General features: G+C 47.0%; 1 protein-coding gene and 1 long non-coding RNA gene across 3 annotated transcripts in view; one reads left to right on the plus strand and one right to left on the minus strand.

Moving 5' to 3' along the window:
• Nucleotides 1-26,060, minus strand: part of FOCAD (focadhesin) — a 2,926,805-nt gene that overhangs the window by 1,321,208 nt on the left and 1,579,537 nt on the right. For both annotated transcript variants that reach the window (XR_011282193.1, XM_069630760.1), the window contains exon 23: nucleotides 3,245-3,333. Coding sequence is in view for 1 of the 2 variants with exons in the window: in XM_069630760.1 (XP_069486861.1) it covers nucleotides 3,245-3,333 (89 nt within the window). In the remaining variant the exon portion in view is untranslated. The remainder of the gene's footprint in view (nucleotides 1-3,244; nucleotides 3,334-26,060) is intronic.
• Nucleotides 777-19,064, plus strand: LOC138515978 (uncharacterized). Its single transcript, XR_011282194.1, has 4 exons — nucleotides 777-821; nucleotides 914-1,029; nucleotides 1,160-1,188; nucleotides 18,730-19,064. It is a non-coding gene; the product is annotated as an uncharacterized lncRNA (long non-coding RNA).

The following is a 26,060-nucleotide window of genomic DNA, read 5'->3' on the forward strand; positions in this document are numbered from 1 at the left end:
GTCCTAATGTAGTTTACTGAATGGTAATGGAACTTAGAATCGCTACAATTCTTAGCCACTTATTTTTGATGGCAGCGAGTCCATGCATTGCTACTGAGACTCATGGACACCATGTAGTTCATAATGTCTTTGCATGTATAATGTTTGGTATCTGTAACTATTTGTTCTAATGAGTTATCTTTAATAACACTATCATGGTAACCGTTTTGTATCACAAGGCAAACATCTTTCTTCAACCATTTTCAAATTTTCAAAAACATATGTAGCTTCATGGACGATACCCCGGTGCTTTTCTACTTTGCACATCATATGTATACTTCAACTGCAGCTGGCAGTATTGCATTTCTTCCAGTATAAACGTTTAGCACACCAGTGAATTATACATCGCTTTTGTCCAATTATTATGTATGCGTATCTCCTCTGACCAGACCCACTTTTTTCACTTCTTACTTCCACCCACACTGTAGCTATCCTCTGTGTATCTCTCACACCTTTCAGCACACACACACACACACTGATGCCTACCCAAGTTCCGTACAGTTAAGATACAAGAGCAAACTTCTCACATTATGTATGATTTGTTTCCGGATAGAAAACATATTGTTTTTACGATCTCAGCGTGCGATCAGTTTAATAGTGAAACACCACATATGAGATATACCGGTAATACATAGGTAGAGCCATTTCAAGATGGCCGACATAGGAACTGTGAAACTTTGTTTACTTTGTTTTCCATGACAACGGGTTGTTGTCGCTTCATTACTTACAAGTCTACACGCGCACAACGGTACAAGCGAATGGACACGCTGCCTAATACTACGGTAAGCACTCTGCTCCCGATGCAAGAATCATGATGCATAGATCCATTCAATAATATGTTCCGCCCTGACATGAATCCGTACATTTTTTCCAGATCAGCGGTAGCAGTTCCAAGCATTCCATCGGGATCGCGTCAGTTACAATTTTTATATCTGCGACGACTTGCCTTACGCGCAGCGTCCTTTTGAAGAATAGAGTTTTGCATAACTGGTAAGAAACTCAGAAGTTACCCATTGAGGATTCTCCTGCCACGTTGCAGCTTGAACGCAGCTGGCAGCCTGTTTGATTTTAAATATTACCAACGACACAGACATTTCTTCATTTTGTCTCTTTATTACAGAATGTCTCACGTTCCGATAGCACTATCAGGTCAGCACCCTTTTGATTTTTTTAGTGACTCAACATCAACAATTGTAACTACTGAAGCTAATACACATCTTTTTATTTCTCCATTTCCTGCTACAATGTGAACTGCAATGTTTACAATGCAATTATTATGTGCTGATATGTTATATTGCTATTTCATTGTGACGATTTACCATCGTTGGTGTAGTGATATATTTTCAAACTTACCAAGATGATTGTATAGGCCCTGACGAAGGACACATTTGTAAAGGCCCAATTGCGCATCTGCCTCTACATTACAAGCAATCAAGTTGTACTACCGTTCTTTTCAATTACAATAAATATTGAAAATCACTGAGTGGACATTTGGGTGTGCAGCCCACGCCGCTGGCTGACTTGCCAAGGTTTTTCTTTTCGTCCCAAGGTTCAGGATTAAACAGGGCAGTGTGTGAAAGGTGGCTGGTCAGATTTTGTGCTAGAGCATTCTGAAAACCAGACCACATACCTGGGAACTACTGATCCCTTTTTTTAGTCTGCTAACTTGGTAGGAATCCCTTCTCCCCTAAAAACATCTTGGCACTGGGAGTTAATGCCATTACAGAATGACTTTGATTTAAAGAGAATGCACCTATGGAGTGCAATTATGTATGGAAACAGGCTAGCTGTTCGATTCTTGAAGCTGCCGGACAGGCGGTGTAGCTCCTTGTAAAACCAATACAGTGAAATCTCAGTTTTTCCTCCCTAAAGGTGACTTTAGAACAGACTGGCCATAGATGCCTTCTGTCTAAGATGTTCTTATATTGATTAGAAAGCTACAAAATATTTGGTACCCTCTTTTCTGCTTTATTGTTTGCCTTAAAGTTCATTTGTAATGCGGTGCAGTGTGTCTTGGAGAACATTGCCGCTTTAATCTGCATTCCAACTATTTCTCACACTTCTCAAGGTGGTAGCAGTTCCAAGCATTCACTCGGGATTGCCTAGGTTACAATTCTTAAATCCACGAGGACTTGCCTTGAGCACAGCGTCCTTTTGAAGAATAGAGTTTTGCATAACTGGTAAGAAACTCAGAAGTTACTCATTGACAACTCTCCTGCCACGTTGCAGCTTGAATGCAGCTGGCAGCCTGTTTAATTTTAAACATTACGATTAACACAGACATTTCTTCATTTTGTCTCTATTACAGAATGTCTCACGTTCTGATAGCGTCATCAGGTCAGCACCCATTTGATTAGATTTTCTTAGTGACTCAACACCAACAATTGCAACCACTGAAGCTAATACACATCTTTTTATTTCTCCTTTTCCTGCTTCTCCCACTGTACGTATTATGTATTGTTACATGTTTATACAGTGTCTGTGAACTGCAATGTTTACAATGCAGTTATTATGTGACGATTTACCATGGTTGGTGTAATTATATGATATTTTCAAACTGATCTAGATGATTGTATAGGCCCTGACGAAGGACACAATTGTCTGAAATGCATAGGCGCAATTACGCATCTGCCTATACATTACAAGCAACCTATTGACTAAGATGATATTAATTTGTGAATAAACCAAGACTGGTGCTTTTTAGAGTTGTACTAATGTTCTTTTCAATTACAATAAATATTGAAAATCACTAAGTGGACATTTGGGTGTGAAGCCCACACAGCGGGCCGACTAGCCAACGTTTTTCTTTATGTCCAACTTTTGAGTGCTTTTCACACAGGCACGTTATACTGGGTTTGCACCACACTCAGAGATTGAAGTTTATTCTGTATTAGAAACATAAGAAATAATTTACAATTGCTGTGCACACTCACTGCTCTCCAGTAATCCTGAACCTTAGACATAGCAACCACCCCAATGGTACCTTTAGATTGAAAGAACTGGTGATACAGTCTCAATTGCTTCATCCTTTCCTCCCGCCTCTTTGGGCACCCAATAATAAAATAATGTTCTTTTCATGTTTATTCCCACATCCATCACATCCTACATTGGGCATGTGAGATGTCATGTGAACGTTTGGCCTCAGACAGCGCTTCTCCTTAGCCCACACTGTCCACCAATCAGAAGCAAATAGTCATACACTTACCAGAGCCAGGCTGTAAACTTTTTGTACTGCACCTCTTGCGGATCATCCTTGCCATATTTTAACTGCATCTCCAGCTCTGCATGTCTTCCCTGTAATATTGCAACATAAACCAGGAGTCAATTTCACAGCTTCATCATCCTCGAAATGCTTCAGGAAAACGAGTGCAACAGAAGTATCCATTCCCTAGTGTAGACATTATGGCTCTGGCCTCGCTTCATCCTAGAATCTGATTACAGTGTAAAGTGAGTGAATCTGAACACTTTTTTAATCAATGAATTGGCCACTGTGAAATGTAAAAGAAAAGCAGCTTTAAAATGTAATGTAGAGGAATGTACTTCACCACGGTTTCAAATTAACATGAGAGATATTTCAACCAGCCTTTTTGTAATGGTTCGATAGGTACAACTTCTTCAGACCCATTTAAAATGACAAACGATACCCCACTTCCTTTTTGTTTTTGTCTTTTATTAGGGGTCTGCAATTATTGACTCTACGGATATTTTGCAATACAACTCGAATCGGCCTTACCAAGCATCATAAATGGTTAAGAATGATGGGAGTTACAGTCCGAAACATCTGGAAAACCATAGGTTGAAGACCCCTGTCTTAAAGTACATGGCACACAAAATATTGTAAATTGTTGTAATACCTAATTTGGCGAAGAGGCAGTCACTGTATAACAGATGCCTGTCAGGGCACCTAAGTCAATGGTGTTGAGCATAAAGGAGAAGCATACAGAAATCTAGCTGGGCCTTCTATCGACATGAAACGCTAAAGCAGAGGTTGAGACCCATGGGTATTTTCACATAAGCACTATGGAACAGTAACTTACCTTTAACTCCTGTTCTCCAGCATTGGTATCTTTCATAAATTCACATGCTCATGAATATTACCCATCGTCAGGCTGGGAATCCTTGGTAAAAAGAAAGCAGTTTTGCTTTAAAGTTAAAAAGTTTGAGAAACTGCTTGACACTTGTATAATTTGCTGTTACTTTGGGTCACACTGCCCCAGCCAATGACAGTAGACCAATTTAGCCTCACCCCTCATGGACATCTTCAGATTTAAAAGTGCACGTAATGTTGAAGTCTGATCCAATGAAGAGCCATAGCGGGGTAGGAGGGAGGGTCGCATGTGAATCCATGAAACATACCAATGCTGGAGAACAGGAGTTACAGGTAAGTAACTTGTTCCTTCTTCAGCATTGGAGCTTTCATGGATTCACATGCTCAAGAATGCGATAATATAGCAGTACCTAAACAACTAATGGGAAGGGCTACAGTTCTCAAAAGAAGTTATGGAAACTCACCCCGGAGCACTCACCTCAAGCAAAAAGGTTGTGAAGCACCGCCTTGCCGACACAGGACTCCTGCCCCTGGAATCCCTTTCAATACAATAGAATTTTGTGAAGGTGTGGATGGACCTCCACGTAGCAGTCCTGCAGTTGTTGAGGGGGAACACCAGACAGGAGTGCCGCAGTAGAAGCCACAGTTCTGATGGAATGTGGCCTTGGTCTACCTGGCAGAGGTCTGTTTCCCAGCAATGATAGTAGGAGATGCAGCTAGATAGCCACATGGAAATGGAAGCCTTCTACAGGGCCCTCCTTTGTTCAACGGGTTCAAATGTTACAAACAGTTGTGACGTTTTGCAAAAATCTTTTGTTCGTGCAACCTAACGCACATGCAATGTCCAGTGAATGCAATATCTTCTATGCCGGAAAGGTGGTAGAGCCAAAAAACACAGGTGAGACGAGAGGCTCGTTCAGATGAAAGTCGATGAAACCTTTGGCATAAACCAGGGATGAGTGTGCAACACCACCCTAGATTGATGGAAAGTCAAATATGGTGGTTTGCAGGAGAGAGCTTGCAACTCTCCAACACATCTGGCAAATGTAATAGCCACCAGAAAAACTGTCTTCCATGACAGGAAATTTAGAGAGGCTCTATGAAGAGGTTCAAAAGAGTACCACATTGAGCTCCCACGCTGGAGCTGGTGCTTTTACTGGAGGGACTGCCCATAACAACTCCTTTAGGTACTCCTTAGGCCACCATGAGCCCGTAGGGAAGGATTGCCTGCTATGCGAGTGTAGCGAGAGGTAGCTGCGAGATGGACCTTTATGGATGTATGTGCCAGCCCTGCCTCTGCCAATAATAGAAGATATGGCAGTATTTGATTATCCTTGATTCGAGGAGGGTCTAGCCCTTGTGAATGACACCATATAGTGAAACGCGTCCACTTGTGCTTGTAACTGGAGAGAGTAGAAGGGGGTCTGCTTAACACGCTGGAATTGACATGTCATATGCGGCCTCAGTCCTGCTTTCATTTTCATTCTCAGTCTTGCTCTTGTTGTGTTTAGAGGTGTGGCTTGACACGTCTCTGTGCGTTGAGGTGCTTTCCTATGAGCTTATTGATCCCTCCGAAGATAGAGCGCGAAGGCGGCTGAAAACCAGAGTCCTGACCTGAAATTCCAGTCCTGAGAGCTAAAACCAGGGCCCTGTGTGAGGCTTGTGACTGCTGAACACGTGTGCTGTGCTGAGTTGAGCCCGTCGCACAGAGCATTTGCCTCCAGCGGGCCGAGTTCTAGGTCTAGGTGGGTAAGTCAATGAAGCCGAGTCACCGAGGTGCTGTGCAGCCGAGCCTCAAGGGGAGCAGTGTGTAACTGTCGGTGTGCTCAAGTAGTGGCTGCAGACACAGCACTGTTCCTTTGTTCTTTTCATATAGTCTGACTTGATTAAAAATAATGAGATTGAGAAGTCAATTGTTGGATTAAGATCGCCTGGGAGTCGACTCGGTTTTGAACAAATCTATGGCCAGAGGGGGAGGGGTGATATTTGGTGACGTGGCGATTTTGAGCTTCTCGGAACAGAGGCCAACAATTTGTACGCTCTCCCCAATAACTGTGGTCACTGTGGACTTGTCACTAGTTCCTTTGGGGCTGATGCCCAATCCACAGTAGGTGCTTTTGAAAAAATGCCACTACTGTGAGAAACCTAAGGGTATTCTCATTTCTGCACCCCTTGGATCTTCTCCACAGTTGGCCAGGGAAAGGCCACCGCAATTGGATCCTGACCCTGGGGGCAGAGAAGCGAGAGAGGATCACCTAGGTGGCAGGTCCTTTGGGAGTAGAAGTAGGTACCTTTGGGCAAGACATGGTATCCCCCTTTTCCTACTGACAAACAACCCAACCCTGCCCCAACCTTTATGAGCTGTTCTAAAAGTTCTCAATGCTGTAGAATAGATGTTAAATAGGGTGCAAACATGTTGAAACCAGTGCAGACTATGGAGAATTCCATCTGCAATTTTTTGAATGGCATCATGCCATCACCAAGAGTGATCGGTGGTGCTCTTACATTCAGCAGGGCTTTCATGTTAAGCTTAATCGCAACAAATAGTCTTGCTTCAAGCTAAGATAGCTAATCCTACCAGTAATACAACTAATAATGTTCTGGACCACTCATTCTGATATTATTCCTACTTTTAACTTTAAAGAGGTATCTGAAGCCGAGCTGTCTGACTTTGTCCAGCACCAGAAGCCATCCTCTTGCCCTGATGAGATTTGCCCCCCTGCTAGGATTAAGGAAGTCTTTAGTTGCTTAGCCCCTTTTGCTACTGGACGGAACACGTTACTTACCGGTAACTGTTGTTCTCCAGCATGGGTCTGGCATGGATTCACAGGCTCATGAATATTCACCGTCGTCAGGCTGGGAATCTTCGGTAAAGAAAAAAATCAGTTTCAGTTTCCTTTCTGAACTGTCTTTCTACCAATAACCATTCACTGGTCTCTGGGTAATAGTGCCCCCAGCCAATGACTGCCCTCTACATAAGCCCCTCCTGTGGCAGCCATCTTCAGATTTCGTTGCACGTAAAGTCGCAGTAAGACCAAGAGAAGCAGAGAGGTTGGAGGGCGGGTTCGCATGTGAATCCATGCCAGACCCATGCTGGAGAACAACAGTTAAAGGTAAGTAACGTGTTCCTTCTCCAGCATGAGGTCTGGCATGGATTCACATGCTCATGAATACAAGTATAGCAGTACACACATGCACAACCACGGGAGGTGGCAAGGCTCAACATTAAGCATTTCAACAACTCAACATTCAGCATCTCTTACCTCCTCACCAGGCTCGCCTTCAAGCAAACAGGTTGCGCAACACTGCCTGGCTGACTCTGGACTCCTCCCTGGAATCCCGGTCGACGCAGTAGAATCTCCTGAAGGTGTGCATCGACCTACATGTAGCAGCCCTGCAGATGTCCAGCAGGGGCACACCAGACAGTAACGCCGTAGTAGCATCGATCGCTCTGGTCGAATGGGCTCTCGGACGGCCAGGCAACGGTTGGTTTGCCAACCGGTGACAGTGCATGATGCAGCCGGAGAGCCATCTGGAAATGGAAGCCTTGGAGAGGGCCTTCCCTTGGTTCACAGGGCCAAAGTTCCCAAACAGCTGTGACGTCTTCCGAAAACTCTTTGTGCGGTCCACGTAGAACTTAAGCACTCTAGCCACATCCAGCGAGTGCAAACTCCTCTCACCCCGTGACGAAGGTGACGGGAAGAAAACAGACCACACCAAAGGCTTGTTGAAATGGAAGTCTGACGGCACCTTGGGCATGAAGGAGAAGTGCGTCCTCAGCACTACCCTCGTCTCGTGGAATGCAAGGTACAGGGGCTTACAGGAGACGGCCTGGATCTCTCCCACTCATTGTGCGGAGGTGATGGCCACAAAAAACGCCGTCTTCCACGATAGAAATTCCAGCGGCGCCGAATGCAAAGGCTCGAATGGCGGACCCATGAGCCTGGTCAGCACCACATTGAGCTCCCATGCCGCGGCTGGAGCCTTCACCAGCGGGAACGAGCGGAACAGTCCTTTCATGAACTCCTTAACCAGACGGTGGGACCACAGCGACGACCGGCCCGGATTTCTGGTGTAGCATGAGATAGCTGCCAGATTAACTTTGATGGAAGCATACACCAGCCCCACCTTGGCCAGCAACAGCAAGTACGGCAGCTCTTGAGGGGCCCTAATATGTATAGTGTTGATCTTCTGTGCACGGCACCAGACAGAGAACTTCTAGCATTTATGTCCATAGCACTTAAAAGTCGAGGAAGCCCTGGCCTTGGCAAGTACCTCCTTGCTGTCCTCCAGTATATCGTAGCCTCTGAACTCTAGTGCTGCAGGAGCCAGGCCTGCAGGTTCAGCGATCCTGGGTCGTGATGCAGGATCACGCCTCCTTCCTTGGCGAGAAGATCTGCGTCCGTCGACAGCTTGACTGGAGGGGACGCTGACATGTCCAGAAGGTCCGGGAACCATATCTGTCTCGGCCACGCCGGTGTAACGAGGATCATCCTGCACCGGAACCGTCTGAGTTGACTGATGAGTCGCAAAAGCAACGGCAGGAATGCATAGAGGAACAGGCCGTCCCAGGGAAAGGAGAATGCATACCCGAAGCTCCACGGCTGGGGAAACCTGCTGGCAAACTTCCGGCACTTGGTGTTTGCTGCCGTTGCGAAAAGATCGTTCTGGGGATTGCCCCATCGTCGGAATAGGAGATCTACCTGATCTTGCCGAAGCTCCCACTCGTGGCAAGAGCACAGCTCCGTGCTGAGTGAGTCGGCAACGGTGTTCTTCACTCCTGCCAGGTGAAAGGGTACCAGGAACATCCCTTGAGCGATGGCCCAGTGCCACAGATCTTGTGCTTCCTTGGAGAGAGTCGGGGATCTGGTGCCCCCCTGCTTCCGGATGTAGAACATTGTGATGGCGTTGTCGGTGAAGACCCGTACCACCTTGCCCTTGAGGGACGGAAGGAAGGACTTGAGAGGCCAAAATACGGGCCAGAGCTCCAGGACGTTGATGTGCAGCTCCCTCTCCTCTGGGAGCCAAAGGCCTCTTGCGTGGAGATTTCCGGTGTGCGCACCCCATCCCTCCAGGGAGGCGTCTGTCGTCACCGTTTCCTGATGCGCTGGGGTCCATGCCCGCCACGAGATGCATGCGGGTGCCCCACCACTGGATCGCTTGTCGGAAAGTCTCGTTGAGAGTGATCTTGTCCTCGAAGCTTCCCGCCAGTTGTATCCAAAGTCCGTCGAGGAACACCTGCATCGGTCGCATCCGCAAACTGCACAGCCGTATGAGGTAGATGCATGAAGACATCATGCCGAGCAGGGACTTGGACCTCACCCTGGCCACTTCCATGGTCAACAGCCGTTGCACCTTGCCCACGATGGCCTTTATCCTCTCCTCCGATGGTGAAGCCAGCCGCGCCACCGTGTTGAGCCTGGCTCCCAGGAACAGGGTGTCCTGCGATGGCACCAAGCAGGACTTTGCATAGTTTATCGAGAACCACAGTTCCGTGAGCAGACAGACGGTCCTCGCTGTGTGGTCGACGGCGAGTTCCCTTGACATTTCTCGGATGAGCCAATCGTCCAGATAGGGGTAGACGTGGAAACCCTGCAGGCGCAGCTGTGCCGCCACCGGCACCAGGAACTTGGTGAAGAACCTTGGCGCTGACTTCAAACCAAAGGGCAGTGCCTTAAACTGATAGGGACGCCCTTGGACCACAAAGCGCAGAAATGTTCGATGTCCCTTGTGCATGGGGATGTGGAAGTATGCATCCTCCAGGTCCAGTGACGACAGAAAGTCCCCTTCTTCCAGCTGTCCCAGCATGTGCTGAAGGGTGACCATCCAGAATTTCTTGGATTTTAAGTATTTGTTGAGGCGGCGGAGATCTAGGATGGGCTGCCAGCCACTGGTCTTCTTTTGGACGAGGAAGTACCGCAAGTATACCCCAGAGCCCCTTCGGGACGAGCTCTATCACGCCCTTTTCCAGCATCGCTCATACCTCCAGAAGTAGCTGTGGAATGTGGTTTTCTTTCCTGGCCACCAGTGGAAAGTGGGGACACTTCCTTTGGAACTCCAGAGTGTGTCCATGGGCCAGGGCATCCAGCACCCAACGGTCGGTGGAGATGGACTTCCACACGCCGACGAAGTTCGTCAGACGGCCTCCCATTGGGGTGCTCGGGTGGGGGCTCGACGTCACGGCCGGTTCAGTCCTGATTCGCAGAGGCCTTGCCACCTTGGGCCCCCGGGCGACAATGACAATGTCCACCGGCCTTGCTGCAGCCCCTGTAGGCTTCCTGCAACGAAGAACCGGCCGCCTGACGGTACGACGAAGAGCTGCTGGCAAATCCTTTGGAGGCACCCTGAAACTTGCCTCCGAAGGTCCGAAAGGATGGCCGTCGCTGATGGAGCATGCCCAAGGCATGGGCCGTCTCGGTGTCCATCTGATGGCCTGCAGTGACTCGTCCACTGCCTTGCCAAACAGGTTGTTCCTGTTGAAGGGCATGTCCAGTACCCCGGTCTGTACGTCCTGATGGAAATCGGTGGCCCTGAGCCAATCACGCCGACGAAGGCAAACGCTGTTGCACATCTGGGAAAAACCGGTGTCGCTGATGTCCGTGGCTACCATGATGGCATTTTCAGAAGCCACCTCGCCCTCCTGCAGGATTTTGAGGGCCTCCGCTCTCTTGTCGTCCGGAAGGAAGTCCAGGAGGGGGGTGATTTTAAACCACAGCTCCCTATCGTAGCGGGCCACGATAGCGAGAGCGTTGGCCGCCTTAATGGTTGTCGCTGCCGATGAGATGACCCGAAGTCCCATGGCGTCCAGCTTCGTCCCCTCGCCATCTGGCGGGGAAGTGGAAGGCGGGGAAGTGGAAGTCGATGCCATCGCCCCTGCCGATTTCTTATTGGCCGCCGTAGAGACTATTGAGTCCGGGGATGGCTGGGCCCTGAGGCACATACGAGTGGAATCTGGGACCCGGTACTTCTTCTCGTACCGGTCTCTCTTTGCAGGGGCCGTGGACGGGTTCTTCAGAAGGGACAGTCCCTCGTCCCAGATGTCGTCCAACGGCGGGACCGAGAGTACGGTCTTCCTCTGGACCTCTCGTCTTTGATAAAGGAAACCCTCCTTCTGTTCTTCGGGGCATAGCTGGACTGGAACAGCTCTGAGGCCCTGGCGATCATGGAGTGAAACGAGTCCATTTCGTCAGGGGGTGGGAGGTAAGCCTGGGGATGGGGCTATGGAAGATCGGGGCGTAGAGATTTCCGAAACGGGTCCCCGTTGATCGGAAGATGAATCGGGGGAGCTTGAGGCTCGATTTGACCAAAAAAATAAGAGTAAACTCTTTGAAAAAACGCAATACGCAGTAAAGCTCAAGAGCTAAGCACGAGGACTCCCAACACTTGAATGTGCTGTAAAAATCTGAAGATGGCTGCCAGAGGAGGGGCTTAGGTAGAGGGCAGTCATTGGGTGGTGGCAGTATGACCAAGAGACCAGTGATTGGTTATTGGTAGAAAGACAGTTCAGAAACGAAACTGAAACTGATTTTTGTCTTTACTGAGGATTCCCAGCCTGACGACGGGGAATATTCATGAGCATGTGAATCCATGGCAGACCCCATGCTGGAGAATGATTAATTCTTCCTTTACTAATGCCACTGTTCCCGTTTCCTTGAAAGATGTTTGGATCTCTCCTGTCCTGAAAAAGGCCACTCTTGACCCTGCCCCTGTGCATAATTATTGACCTGTTTCCAACCTCACTTTGTGTTGAAAATGTTGGATACGGTTGCCTACACACAGTTACAGCAACATATTGAAAGTAATCACTTATTGGGCTCCATGCAGTCAAGTTTTCGCGCTCTCCATGGTACTGAGACAGCCTTGTTAGATTTAAAATACAACTTTTGTCACATTGTTGACTCAGGACAGGTTGCACTATTCAAATTGACTGGCAACTATGACTTGGATCTTAAAAAAACCACCTCCATCTATGCTACCGTTGAGGATCGGATGATTAAGAATTCTCTTGCCTTCAATGGTAATAGAACCAATATCATACTTGTTGGTACCCCTCAGCGTCTTGCTAAGCTGGAGTCTAGATACTCTGCCTTTGACATCTCTGGAGTCTCTATTAAGACCAGTCCTTGGGTCAAGACCCTCAGGGTGTATCTTGACACTAACGTTAAAATAAAAAAACATGTTAGTCAACTGAAGGCCTCTTGTGCCTATACAACACGGCTTATTAGGCAAATTACACAATTCTTGTTTGATTCTAATACTGTGGTCCTTGCTGTTGCCTTGGTCAACTCTAAACTTGACAATGGCAATAGCCTCCTGGCAAGCACTTCACTGTCTAATCTGGCCTGCTTACAGATGGCGCAAAATAATGCTATGCGAGCAGTTTGTGGCCTGTCTAGAAGGAATCATGTTACAGAAGCACATACATCGTTACACTGGCTTCCTGTTAGGCACCGTATCTCATACAAGGTGCTGTCTCTTACCTACACATGCCTCACAGATGAGGCCTCTTCCTACCTTAAGGCTAGGATCAAGCATTCTCGTCCTTCCCTTTCCCTTCGGTCCAGAAATCTTAACAAACCTGTCCAGCCACGCTACAAGCTTACTCGCTTTGGATGCACTCGTTTTTGACTTTTGCTGCTCCACACCTTTGGAATTTTCTCCCGCTTTCTCTCTGTCTCTGCTCAGAGTCTCTCTCTTTTAAGAAATCCATCAAAACATTCCTTTTTAAATCTGATGAGTAACTTTTTTGGTGAATCCGGCGTCGTCCTCTGCTTTTCCTGGCTCCTTCCCTTTGTTTTTCTTACTTGCTGCGCACAGATGCCTATGGACGAGTTGTGCCTAATTAGACTTAATTAACATTAACACACTGATTTTTATGTTCGCCCTGGGGTGAAGTATTAGCTCTGTGACCCCTCCTCCATTTTGGGGTTCCAGCAGTCATATGTGTTAAAATACAACCATCTAAAGACTAGGACACCAGGGAAATCAAGCACCAATTCTATGTCAAGACCGGAGGCTCCCATTATGCTTCTCTTTCTTTATTTAAATATTTAAAGAAAGGCTCAGCAGCAAGATATTTTTGTGCACCAAGTGTCGTATGAGTAACATAGAAAAAAGAGGTGCACTAAATATATAATATAAGAAGTAAACATAATATAACAGTAGTATTTTTGGAGTTCTGAAGAAACAAACTCCATTTCCCAGAGTTCCCTAGTGTCACCAAAGAAACATCAACATGTGACTTAGTCCTCCAATGGGTGTCCTGATCCCTTCATAAACAGTCCTAAACATGATGCGACTTCCTCTTTCTTTGCTGCTCACAGCAAGAGATAAGTACCTTCATGTTTACCTCTGCTTATGACACATTATTTCATTTTTCATAGTAATTGACATTGTTATATATATATGTTTAATTATTGTTTATGAGCGTACTTTGCCTCTAATTGATTTCCTTTTGGTCATTGCCTTCGTTGTTGACTCCGACGCCAGCTGCCTTCTGCTGGCGTCGGAGACTGCGTAATTCGAGGCCTCGCTTCGCGCTCGCGCTGACACAATCCGTCAGCTATTTTTCTTCCGCTTCATAAGCGGACCTCTCAGCGGGCTCGCGTCGGCTTCCCCGACCCATCGGTGCTCTCCTCGGGCACGGGGAGACCGGCGCGGCATTGCTACAGCCCGCAGTGCCGCCCACTAACCACCAGGGGAGCTCCTGCTCTTCCTGGTCCTTTCCTCTATATTCCGGCGCTCGAGTGCGCATGACCTTCAAGTTATAACGGTCTCTGCGAACTCGAGCGCCGGAATCTCTCCTCAGGCGACAGCAAATACATACTTCCTTCCATCGCGGATCAACAGGAATTTGCACACGAGTGCTGGAAAATATATTTAAATACATAATTTGCATAAATTAAAAAAAAAAAAAGAGGAGAGAAAATTCTCCCGTTCAGCATTCTCTAAAAGATTATAACACTAAGCTGAACTAATTTACTGGGCAGTGAGAGAAGGTGTTCAAAAGCCCAGAAGACAAGACAAAAAAAAAAACAAAAAAAAAAAAGTGAGTAAGGTGCTTTAAACTTTATTATGGCAGCGCAGTACTCACCTCAATCAGATCAGGCGGTCTGAGACGGAGGGAGGAAGATCACTGCTATATAGATGAGGTGGCGATGGCTAACAGCTTACAAAAGGTACTGGGATCCTCTGTGGAGACCAGTATTAGGAAAGCAGTAACAGACATGCTCATTCCCATTCAACAACGCCTAGAAACTATGGAAGAGCATTTAAGAGGGACCTCCCCTCCTGGGAGGAAGAGAACGCAAAAGAGGAAGCACCTTACGGAAGGGGGATGTATACCGGCTCGCAAGAGCAGAAGCTCTATGACCCCCCCCGAGCCAGCCTACAGATGCCACAGCTGCCGTTTCGGACGCCTTCTCCAGGCTGAAACAAGCCTTTATGAACAGGAAGGTAACCTCTTCCCATGAACCCTCTTACCCAGAGGAAGAAATGAGGGAAAATGTACCCTCAAGCCCAGAGAGATATGGACAGGGCACTGAGGACGACCAAAACAAGAGCGTCTACGACGCTGATCCTTCTCAATCCTCATCTGAAGAGGAAATTCAAATAGAGGGTTCAAAGCCCTCTGGTTCTGGGACTGCGGCAGACCCCATCCCCAAGAACACAACCGGAAACAAGCCTCCTGCAGAGGGGATGTTTACTCCGGAAGACCTTATGCATCCCAGATCCACAGACTGGGAACCATCTTCAAAGACATCAAAATACATTCATTTCAGGCTACGTAAGCCACTGGATAAAGAAGTTAGAGCTAGACTTCGAGCGGAATGTCCACGTCCGGATATTGCGGACAAAGTGGCTCTAACACCAGAACTAGATTCAAAGATGATTACCTTCCTAGGTAAAAACGTAAAAGACCCAAGGAAAGGCATAGACCGTGCCTGGAAGTCCTGCCAGGACAAAGTACTAGACGTGGCGGGGCCACTAGCCAAGATTTCAGATCTAGCGGAAGAAGCAATAAACTCCTCTCACCCCACTGACCCGGTAATACTCTCTGGTTGGGTTCAACGGGCAATTTGCCTGTTAGGTAACGCCAGTTGTGCTATTTCGACAGAACGCCGAAAAGGCATCCTATATAAAATAGACGCCAAACTGAGCGAACTGGCAGACACAGAATCCGGTCCAACAGCACAAGGCCTGCTTTTTGGAGATCCTTTTATGAAGGAAATGGCGAAATTTGTGGGAACATTTACAGCATTGGACAAAGCACAAGCCTCCATAAAAAGAGTCTTCGCGTCCAAGGTTTTCACCAGGGCCGGACGAGGCAGAGGTCGCTCCTCCGGCCGTTACTTTTTCGACAAAAGATCTCAACATTCCAGAGGCCAGCATAACTCCTGGCAAGAGCGCTCCGACACTTTCTTTCCCTCAAGAGGTCGTGGAAGAGGGCGCCCCTGGAGAAGAGCGGCCAGATACCCAGCCCAACAACAATCTACAGGTCAGTGTACTTATAGCAGCGCCAGCGCCAATGACTCCTATAGGTGGGAGGTTAATGATGTTTACAAATGCTTGGGATACCTTATCAGGAGACGCCTGGGTCAGGGACACAGTTCGGGGCCTACGCCTAGAATTTTTCGAGCAGCCCATCCAGACATGTCGCCCTACTCCAATAGTAATGTCTCAGACAGATCAAATCGCTTTAGACAGCGAAATACACAATCTTTGTCTGAAGAGAGCAATTCGCCCCTGTCAAAGCCAGGGAGGGTTTTTTCAGTCCCATATTCCTAGTTCGCAGGAAAGAAAAAGTACGACCAGTCATAAACCTCAAAGCTCTCAACGAATACATCATTTACCGCCATTTCAAAATGGAAGGTATACATATGCTCAGAGATCTTCTGAGACCGAACGATTGGCTCATGCGTCTAGATCTGAAAGACGCCTACTTAACGATACCAATTCATCAGGCACATATGAATTACCTGAGATTTTCCTGGAAAAATCGAGATTGGGAGTTCACAAGCCTACCTTTCGGGCTCTCTTCAGCGCCTTGGGTTTTCACCAAGCTTCTAAGGCCTGTAGTAGCTCATCTAAGAGAGCAAGGTGTTCGTCTTATTATTTATCTAGACGACATCATTTTTATGGCACAGTCGCAAGAACTAGCTCAGAAACAGACCAAACTAGCTATAGACTTACTACACAGTCTCGGTTTCCTTATAAATTGGGAAAAGTCAGTTCTTCTTCCATCCAAGAACATGGAATTTCTGGGCTTTGTTGTGGACACCCAGAATTGTCAGCTCCGACTCCCATCAGCCAAGATCCATTCTACCAAAAGGGAGATTCGCAGGATTTTGCAGAAGGACCTGTTCTCTCTTCGAGAACTGGCAAGAGTGATAGGGTTACTATCCTCCTCCATTCAAGCGATATTTCCCGGCCCCCTTCACTATCGCGAATTGCAAAGACTGAAAGGCCAACACTTAAGACACAGTCTTTCATACTCTCAACTCCTAACATTATCTCCTCACGCGAGGACAGAACTCAACTGGTGGCTCACTCACATGGAGGCCTGGAAAGGCAGAGCCATTTTCGGATCTGCTCCAGACATCATCATCGAGTCAGATGCCAATCGCTCCGGATGGGGAGCGAGATGCGGCTCCATAGCCACAGGAGGGACCTGGTCTTATCAGGAGCTAGACCTGCATATCAACTGCCTAGAACTTCTGGCAGGTTCCTTTGCAGTACGCTCCTTTGCCAGAGGCAGAGCGAGTTGCTGTATCTTGCTAAAAATGGACAACATTTCCGCAGTAAGATACATCAACCATCTAGGTGGCACCAAATCAAGACCTCTAGCAGAATTAGCCAAGGACTTCTGGCACTTCTGTCTGGCACATCGAATCTCAGTTACAGCAGAATACCTTCCCGGCCTATCAAATGTGGTAGCGGACTGGTACTCCCGCCACTCCACAGACTACAGCGACTGGAAACTCGACAGAGGAGTCTTCCTCCGCCTCCAGGAGATTTGGGGCCCAATGTCCATAGATCTTTTCGCCTCCAGACTCAATACACAGCTACCACGTTTTTACAGCTGGAGACCGGATCCAACAGCAACAGCAACAGACGTTTTTCTCCAACAATGGTCCCAAGGGGTACTCTATGCCTTTCCCCCATTCACCATGATAGCGAGGACCCTGGCGAAGGCCCGTCTGGAACATTCAGACTTAGTCCTCATAGCACCGGTCTGGACATCTCAGACCTGGTATCCAGACCTTCTGGAACTTTCCTCGGATTTTCCAATCCTACTACCCCAATTTCCAGATCTTCTTCTAGATCCTTCGGGGCAGAGACATCCCCTTCTTCTCAACGGTTCTCTGACCCTGGCAGCATGGAAGATTTCAGGGCAAGATGGAGAACTCCAGGCATGTCACACAGGGCGATCAGTCTCATCAAGGAAAGCTGGGCTCCTACCACCCTTAAGAGATATTCCAACTCTTGGGGCGCCTGGAGCACCTGGTGCCGGGAAAAAGGCTTACATCCAATTTCAGCACCTGTAGAGGAAATCTTGAATTTCTTAGCATCTCTAGTAGAAAGAGGGCTCGCCTACAGGACAGTGAACGCATATCGTTCAGCGATTTCAGCTGGTCACGACCTCATTGAAGGATTACCAGCTGGTGAACACCATCTCGTCTGCAGATTATTAAAAGGAGTCAGACTTACAGTCCCGCCCCTTTCCCGCTATGACAAACTTTGGGACGTTAACAAAGTATTGAATCTTTTCCTTTCATGGCATCATAATGAGGAACTATCACGTACAGCCCTCTCGGGCAAGCTTACTACCTTACTCTGCTTAGTCTCCTGCAGGAGAGTCTCTGATGTCAGAGCCCTTGACCTAGCGGGCAGAACTTTTTCTCCTGACGGTATTGTATTTCACATACGCAGAAGGACCAAATGTAACTCTAGAGTAATTTCTTACCCCGCCTTCAAGGACCAACCTAAACTTTGTCTGGTGAAATGCCTGAAAGTTTATGAAGAAAAGACAGCCCCCCTTAGGGCCTTCCCCAACGGGCAACTACTGATAGCTCTGCGTAAACCACACAAACCGGTTTTCGCCCCCACTTTAGCGCGCTGGGTGCGCTGGACTCTAACTCAAGCCGGGATAGATACACAGCACTTCGGAGCTCACTCTGTGAGAGGAGCTATGGCCTCCAAAGCCTTTCAGGCCGGAGTTCGACTAGAAGACATCATGAGAATGGCAGACTGGGCAAGCGAATCAGTATTTAAACAATTCTACTTGAAACCAGTAGATCAACCGGCATCTATTGTGGTGAGTAAGCTTTAAACAAGCATAATGGGAGCCTCCGGTCTTGACATAGAATAAAGATTTTCCATAATAACTTACTAGAAAGTCTTGATTCTATTAAAGACACGGAGGCGAGCATTATCCCACCCAAAGAGAAAATAATACTGTACATCTCTCCTAATTGTGACAATGTATTATTATAAGTTACTAAAACTCACAAAAGAAATGATTGCATTTTATAAGAAATAAATAAATAAATAACCAATGACATTTTCTCCCACCCCGATAAGGGAACTAGGGTTGTTATATACATGAAGTAATTTTACTTTCTATCTCCTTTTTTCGACAGCGCCTGCCGACAAATCCGCTTGATCAGCTGTTCAACAGATCTAACAACTACAAGTGCTACCTTATCATGGACAGCCAAGTTCGCAGCTTCGAAAGAGGAAGTCGCATCATGTTTAGGACTGTTTATGAAGGGATCAGGACACCCATTGGAGGACTAAGTCACATGTTGATGTTTCTTTGGTGACACTAGGGAACTCTGGGAAATGGAGTTTGTTTCTTCAGAACTCCAAAAATACTACTGTTATATTATGTTTACTTCTTATATTATATATTTAGTGCACCTCTTTTTTCTATGTTACTCATACGACACTTGGTGCACAAAAATATCTTGCTGCTGAGCCTTTCTTTAAATATTTAAATAAAGAAAGAGAAGCATAATGCTCGCCTCCGTGTCTTTAATAGAATCAAGACTTTCTAGTAAGTTATTATGGAAAATCTTTATTCCCAAACATATCCCTATCCTGAAAGTGACAACAGTGGGTGTGTTGAGGGTGGGGGAATAGATCAATAACAAGGAGGAACAAATTACTTACCACTCAGTAATGTTCTTTCTGGTGGATGTTCCTCCCACAGATTCCTCATCTATGATATCCTTATCCAAGTGCAGCTGTTCTTTGGAAACATTTGCTTAGTCAGGGGGAGCAGCGCGGCTCTGCGTCAGCTCCGCCTGATGCCTCTACACACCGGACAGGATGTTTGGGTCAGTATATAATGAGCGGCTGCACCCAGTGACCTCAGTTCCAGCCTTTTCCCCTAGTACTATCACGCTGAGGGACCACAGAAATAAGGTGTACTAGTTACCCAAAGAGGAGCAGGTGGGGTGGGGGTAGGAGGGCGGTGAGGAATCCATGGGAGGAACATCCATCAGAAAGAACATTACAGAGAGATAAGTAATTTGTTGTTCTAATGGATTTCTTCCTCCAACGGATTCCGCATATATTATAGACTCCCACAGTAATTGTAAAGCTGGAGGGCGGAGGAAGCAAGGACGCCACTGTTAGGCAGAACCTTGTGCAGTTCCCTTAGGGAGCACTACAGAAGATTAAGACTACATGTATATGCAAGAAAATTCGCTTTGGTATCAGTCTGTACCACAAAGATTTAGTTGGTAGCTGTGGCTAAGCAGTCAGACTTATCTAAACAGGGAGATGGTAGTATTCAGGGTTTACACATTAGGGCTTCAGTACTATAGAACAAGGAAACACTGACTAAAGCTTTGTATCAAAAATATTATATACATTTATTTTACAAACTGATGTTCACACACAAATCACTATTATTAAAGCAAGTTAAACCAGTCAAGAAAGTATACACAACTCCCTATCTAAATTGTAGACAAGTTTGAGCAAGAGTGAAAACTGAGCAAAACGGCACAGTGTAAACCAAGCAGAAATGGCACTCGAACAATTTCTCAGAAGGGAGGGAAAGGACAAGTTATATAGGATTAGACTCTTTAACACATCAGCAACACTTCCCAAGTAGATTGTGAACAAGTTAGGCAAGGCAGTACTTTAGCATATGTAATACTGAGGTGAAAACCGAGCAAAATGGCACTTGACAAGTTTAAAAAGAGGGAAGGAAAGGGTGGTTATAAGAGTTAGGTGCACCAACACATTTCTAGGTGAGAAGCAATCTAGAGAAGGCAGTTGTAACAGATTTAGCCAGAGTCAATAGGCCTGTGCCAGAGTCAGTGGTACAAGGCAATGTGCTCAGGATCAAAATGTTCTAGTAGCTGCAGTCAAGTCTTTGTTTAGCCATGTGAAAAGGCGGTTGCAGAAGGTGAAAGACAATGTTAGATGATAGTGGCGGCCAACCCAGTAGGTAGTTAAAGGATTTAAAACACCTTTAGCGTTACCCAACGAAACAAGAGGCCTGGCGGAACAATGTACCTTAAAAGTGGAAGAGGCTCCTGCGGTGGCAGTAGTTCCTGGCAGTTCCTGCAGTTCGGGAGATCCAGCAGAGGAAGGGAGACTCTTGTCATGGAGGAAGGTTCGAGTTACTGCACTGCCCAGGGATGAAACCAGCCACAGTGCTGCCAAAACTAATAAAAGGTACACTCGTTTAAATCGCGGTCGTGGTGGACGGGTGCCGGGCTATCCTGTCTCCAAGTGCAGGGCACTGGCGATTCGACCAAGGCAGGTCCTGGAAGGCGATTAGCGAACTGGTTGGCCCCACCAGCTCAAGGGAAGAACACCCTTGCAGAGAAAGATCTTCTCAAGTTGTTGGAAAAAAATGGTGAGGATCTGCAGCAGGGCTTCACCGGTGGTTCAGTCGTTGCAGATGTCTACAGCTTTTCTCCTCTTCGGTTTCTTAGTTCCAGTGGCGACGTCTTGTCCTACAGTCCTCAGGACCCTGCTTTTATGCAGCAAGACCCCCATTCACAAAGCCTAGCTGTCACTCACACAGTGGGTGGCTCTCCTGGCGGGGGAACCCCCAGCCTATCAGGACAGAGCGCGACTTGGTTTGCATTGGCAACCCTGTCCAGGATGCCTATTCCCCCTCCCACACATCCTGTCTACCCCATACTCAGTGGCGCCGAGAGGAAGGCTTCTGTGCAGAAGCCCGCCAAAAGGACGAACAAAGGATCCCCGACGCGGGTTAGGATTTCAGAGAAAGACACGAGAAAGAAATATTATTAAAGTTCTGGCAAAAAAAAACTACCGGATTAAAGTTAATATAAAAATAAACCGGCGGCATGTTAGAGGCTGTCAATAAAAGTGGTAGCCTCGAACAATGGGAAAATCCCATAGGAAAATATTTGCGGTTGAATATTTACAGTAGTAACCACTGCCACCAGCCAGAAACTTTTGAGAGATGGACTGTACGGTACACCCTCGAAAATGAACACCAGGGAAAAACTATTAACCCTTTCCAGTACTTCCATAGTAAGATGGGTTGTACTGGTTTAGTTCATAATTATTGACTAGTAAAGTCCATGGGGACTTTACATGCCCTGGGAGACAGTAGTCAGTCCCAGGGTATGGAGTCTATGTTTGGGGGTCGCTATGACAGCCCTGCGGTACGGCAAGGAAGGTGCTGTGTACCACACATGTTAAAAAGATGATTCCTATGAGGGTGAGAAAAACCCCATAGACCATAAGCACACAAGATAGCCTAAAAAATACACTAGCAATCTGTCTAAGAGTGGGGAAAAAAGGTCTCACTCTTAGCAGGAGAAATAAAGAAACCCCTCAAATCCAGCAAAGCTGCTGGGGGACTCTATAGGTAAGGGAAATTAGCCTTTGAAGAGAATTCTCCCTAACAGCCACTTAGACGAGAACAACTCTGGAGGACTGGCCTACCGAAAGGGGCACCCTGTCCCGCAAGGGTCCTTAGCCCACTTCGCTGCCTGGCAGATGTCCAGGACCAGGACTCCCTTCTGGAGGGCAAAGGGTGGCAGCCACTCCTCTGGTAGAATGTGCCCTGAGACCCTCAGGGACATTGCTGGCAAGATCATAGCATTCTGAGATGCAGAGAATGATCCACCTGGACAGGGTAAGTTTGGTGACAGCACTGCCAGCACGAACCCCGGTGTAACCTACGAAGAGTTGGTTTTCTTTCCTAGCCTCTCTAGTTTGAGAAATGTAGAACTTAAGACCCTGCACAGGGTCTAGCTGATGGAATCATGCCTTGTAAGGGGAGAGGCGGAGGAAAAAACCAGAGGAAGGTGGAACTTTCTGAGAAAGATGGAAATCAGAGACCACTTTCATCAGAAAGGAGGGCTTTTCTCTCAAAGTCACCTTCTCTTTGGCAAAAAACAAATGGGGAGGTAAAACAGACCACGCCTGGAGCTCCCTCATCTGTCTCACAGAAGTGATGGCAACCATGAAAATCACCTTTAGGGTAAGCAATCCAATATAACAGGAATGGAGGAGCTCAAACAGAGCATTAATAATGAATGTGAAAAATAAATTCAAATTCCAAGCCAGAACCACAAACTGGAAGGGAGGAAACTTGTTACTGTTAGGCGTCAGGAAAGAAGCTCAGACACAAGGGGATCATAGTTTTGGTCAAAGACGTTTATTAAAATAAAAATGGGTTGGAAAATACCTCTCTGTCCCTACACTAGAGGAGTTTCCCTACCTAAAACCAAAACTAAGGCTCTGTCAGCGGTCAGAATGTCCATAACAAAACGTCCTGTGTCCAAAGTTCTATTCTGACCCTAACATTCTAACAAAACAACTCTAAAGTGAAAAGGGAAAATGTCTTTGGCCTTGAGTGATGTATAAATATTCAAACAGACAATGCCTATCTCCACAAAAAAGGAAAGGGTTCCTTGCTCCATACAGTGGTTCCGTTCCCCTGTATTTCTCTTCACTCTGGTTTCCGTTCAGGATTATCAGTCTCTTGAGCTACAACAGGACTGGCGAATAAAACAAAACAACTTGACTCTTGGACTTTGTCAGGTTTGGATACCTGGTGTACTCTCCTGCCAGGTTTCCTTTCTCCTTTAATATATTTCCTCTGCCTGTTCCTGATGTGCTCTAATCAGGATTTCTTGAGTGCATTTCTTTCTGCACATTATTCATCTTCATGCTTGATGCTTTCCTGTCAGGGCTTTCTTATAAAGACATATGTTCACAATTAGTATTCACCTGGTATACTCTCCTGCCAGGGCTTTTATTACATATGCACTTTCTTGTACCTTCAAACACACCTTCAAATTGCCTGGTATATTCTCCTGCCAAGGTTTTCTTATGTGGACTATGCGCACATTTCAAATATTGATAGTCTCTTACATTAGGTTTTTCTGGTATTGTATCTGCCTGGTATACTATTCTGCCAGGACTTCTTTCACGTGTATTGAATACATTCACACTGTAGCAAGTCTCTTATTCTGGTTGCTTTTCCCCCTTTATAGCAATGCTCACTTGCATGTTTTCTTTCCAGGGCTGTCTTATTCAGAAATGGTGTTTGGTATGTCTGCCAATACGCCCCAGTGTCCCTGCTTCCCTTTCCTGAACTTACTGGTTCTTCCTGGCGTATTTCGTCTCTCCCATGGTAAGCCGGTAACAAGCATTGAGCATCGTGCTCGCCACTTCTGTTTCTCTGCTTCTCTGCCCTTTGTGGTTCCTGCTGAGCTCTTCTGCGTCTTCCCCAGCTCTGGTAAAGTGGAGGATGCCTCCTAACACCTGCAAACACCCAGATGTCTTCTCTCAGCTTCTGGCGTCCCTGTAGCGTGTTCTTTCTCGCGGCATGCTTCCCTTCTTCTTGATGAGCCAGGTGGCTCCACATAATTCCTTCTAGCCCAGCGGACTTTCGTCGACTTCGAGAGATGCAGTCTTCCCCTGCACGCAGCTTTCCTTCTTCAGCTGCCTCTGTTGTTTAAATGTCCCTGCTGTAACAACTAGAGCGCGGCTTGTGCTCTTGACCTTGGGTGATCTGTATTATTCGATCCCTCTTCCTCATCCCAGTACTCTCGTGGCTATGGGAATGGAAATCCATTCTTGATGACTTGCATATGAAGTTTGGGCAAACGTTCTTAGTGGTTTTTGTCATGATGCCTACCTCCAAGGAGCCAGGTCAGACCCAGCAACCCCAGAGGCAGGCATCATTTCCCCCAGGGGAGTGCCAGCGGGCCCAAGCTGGGGCCCTTTGGACGCAGTCCTGGCGCCTTAGGCGCCAGGCTCATGTTGGACCCCTGTCCTGGCGCCAGGCTCATAAAGCTAGACATGTGTTCAAGTGTTTTAATGTCCACTTACCTGATGCAGACCATGCTGCCACATCCAGGCCCTCTTGAGGCCTGAATGGAACTACTTTACCTGTGGGATTACTTTCCACCCGGGTGTGGTCGGGGAAGGATACATACCTGATCGGAGGAAGGATACAAACTTGGAACTTCTTCCAAATCTATTTAAACCACACGCGATCAGCAACTCACGCTTCGTGTTGTTCTGCTCCTCGCAGCTGGACGCTCACCATGTCAGCTCCTGCATCTGGACCTCAGCCACGCCTGTCAGTATCCTGGGTCACCTGCAAAGGGAGACAAAAGACCTTACCTGCTAAATCAGCACCACAGAGGCATCACACCGACGATCCTGAAAAGGAAGACATCATTTTAAAAGCATTTCGCTACGATCGCTGCAGCGCTGCATTTCACTCACCTTTCCTGGACGCCACCATCTTCAGCAGAGATCATCCAGATCCACAGCCACTTCCCAGAACCTAGAGAGAAAGACAAGAACAAGGTGAGAGAAGGAAAGGAATAGGAAAAGCTCAGTTTCCTTCTAAGTCTTACCTGTTGGGTCATTCCCATTTCATTTCGGGTCTTGCCGCTTCCAGGCATCCGGACCCCGGCCCCTATGGGGAAAAAAGACAAAGACATTGAATGAGCGAATGCAAAGACATTACCCGAGCGCTCATCCAGAACTTACCTGTCATTTACTGGAACTGCACGTATCACTTCGGGTCGGCGCCATATCTCCGGCATTCCGAACCCCGGCCCCTAAGGGGAAAAAGATAATGAACATTATTATTAAGCTTGGACTTTTGAACTTGCAACAGAACTTTTACAGAGCCTTACCTGAATAGTCAAGCTTACCTGAACTCCCATAATCCTCAATCCAGTGAAGTAACTGGGTTTCAACGCGCCCCTGCATCAGAAGCAGGATGGAGAGCTCATCCTTCCTGACCCTAAGGTGAGACTTCACGGGGAATCGTGGAAGGGTATCGTCGAGGGTTGGAAGAGAGTGGGAGGCTTGAGCATAACTCAGTCAGTAGGTAATACTCCCTTTTCACGCACAGGGGAATATTCCTGCGAGCCGGAGAAGCCAGAGTAGAGGGGCCCTTCCTGTCCATCTTCAGAGTCCTGCGCTTCACCATTGAAGAAGCATCAGCACTCGAAGCCAGACCTGCGCCTCCGTGGGAATCAGGTGAGCGTTACAGTTTTCAAGGGCAAGTCAGTTTTTGATGGTTTGCATACAGATCTGTTGAAAAGGTTTTTAACACTCTGGTATGGCTGGGATATCCTTAGAAGAAAAAGGGGGATACCATGTCTTATCCGATAATGCCATGAGACTTCCCCGGAGATTGTCACCCCTTGTGTGATCCTCACTCATATAGCCGCCTCCAGGGTCAGGATCAGGCAGCAGCTGCCATCCGGTGGCCACATGAGGGTAGGTCACTGCGGGGAATGCAGTGATGACACTATCGGATTCATCACATTACACAAATCCTGCAAGGACTGCATAACAGTGTGGACTGGGAAAAACAAGCTCTGTTCTGGGCATCTCTAAAAACCAAAATAGTGGTGAAGTAAACCTTTACATTCCCGGCCCACTTGGGCCAAGGAAAGCAGAAAAACCAACAAAGGTTCTAGGGAACAGTATCCCT

This window comes from Ambystoma mexicanum, chromosome 6q, assembly GCF_040938575.1.
Source record: "Ambystoma mexicanum isolate Mex_15411 chromosome 6q, UKY_AmexF1_1, whole genome shotgun sequence".
NCBI classification, from domain to species: domain Eukaryota; kingdom Metazoa; phylum Chordata; class Amphibia; order Caudata; family Ambystomatidae; genus Ambystoma; species Ambystoma mexicanum.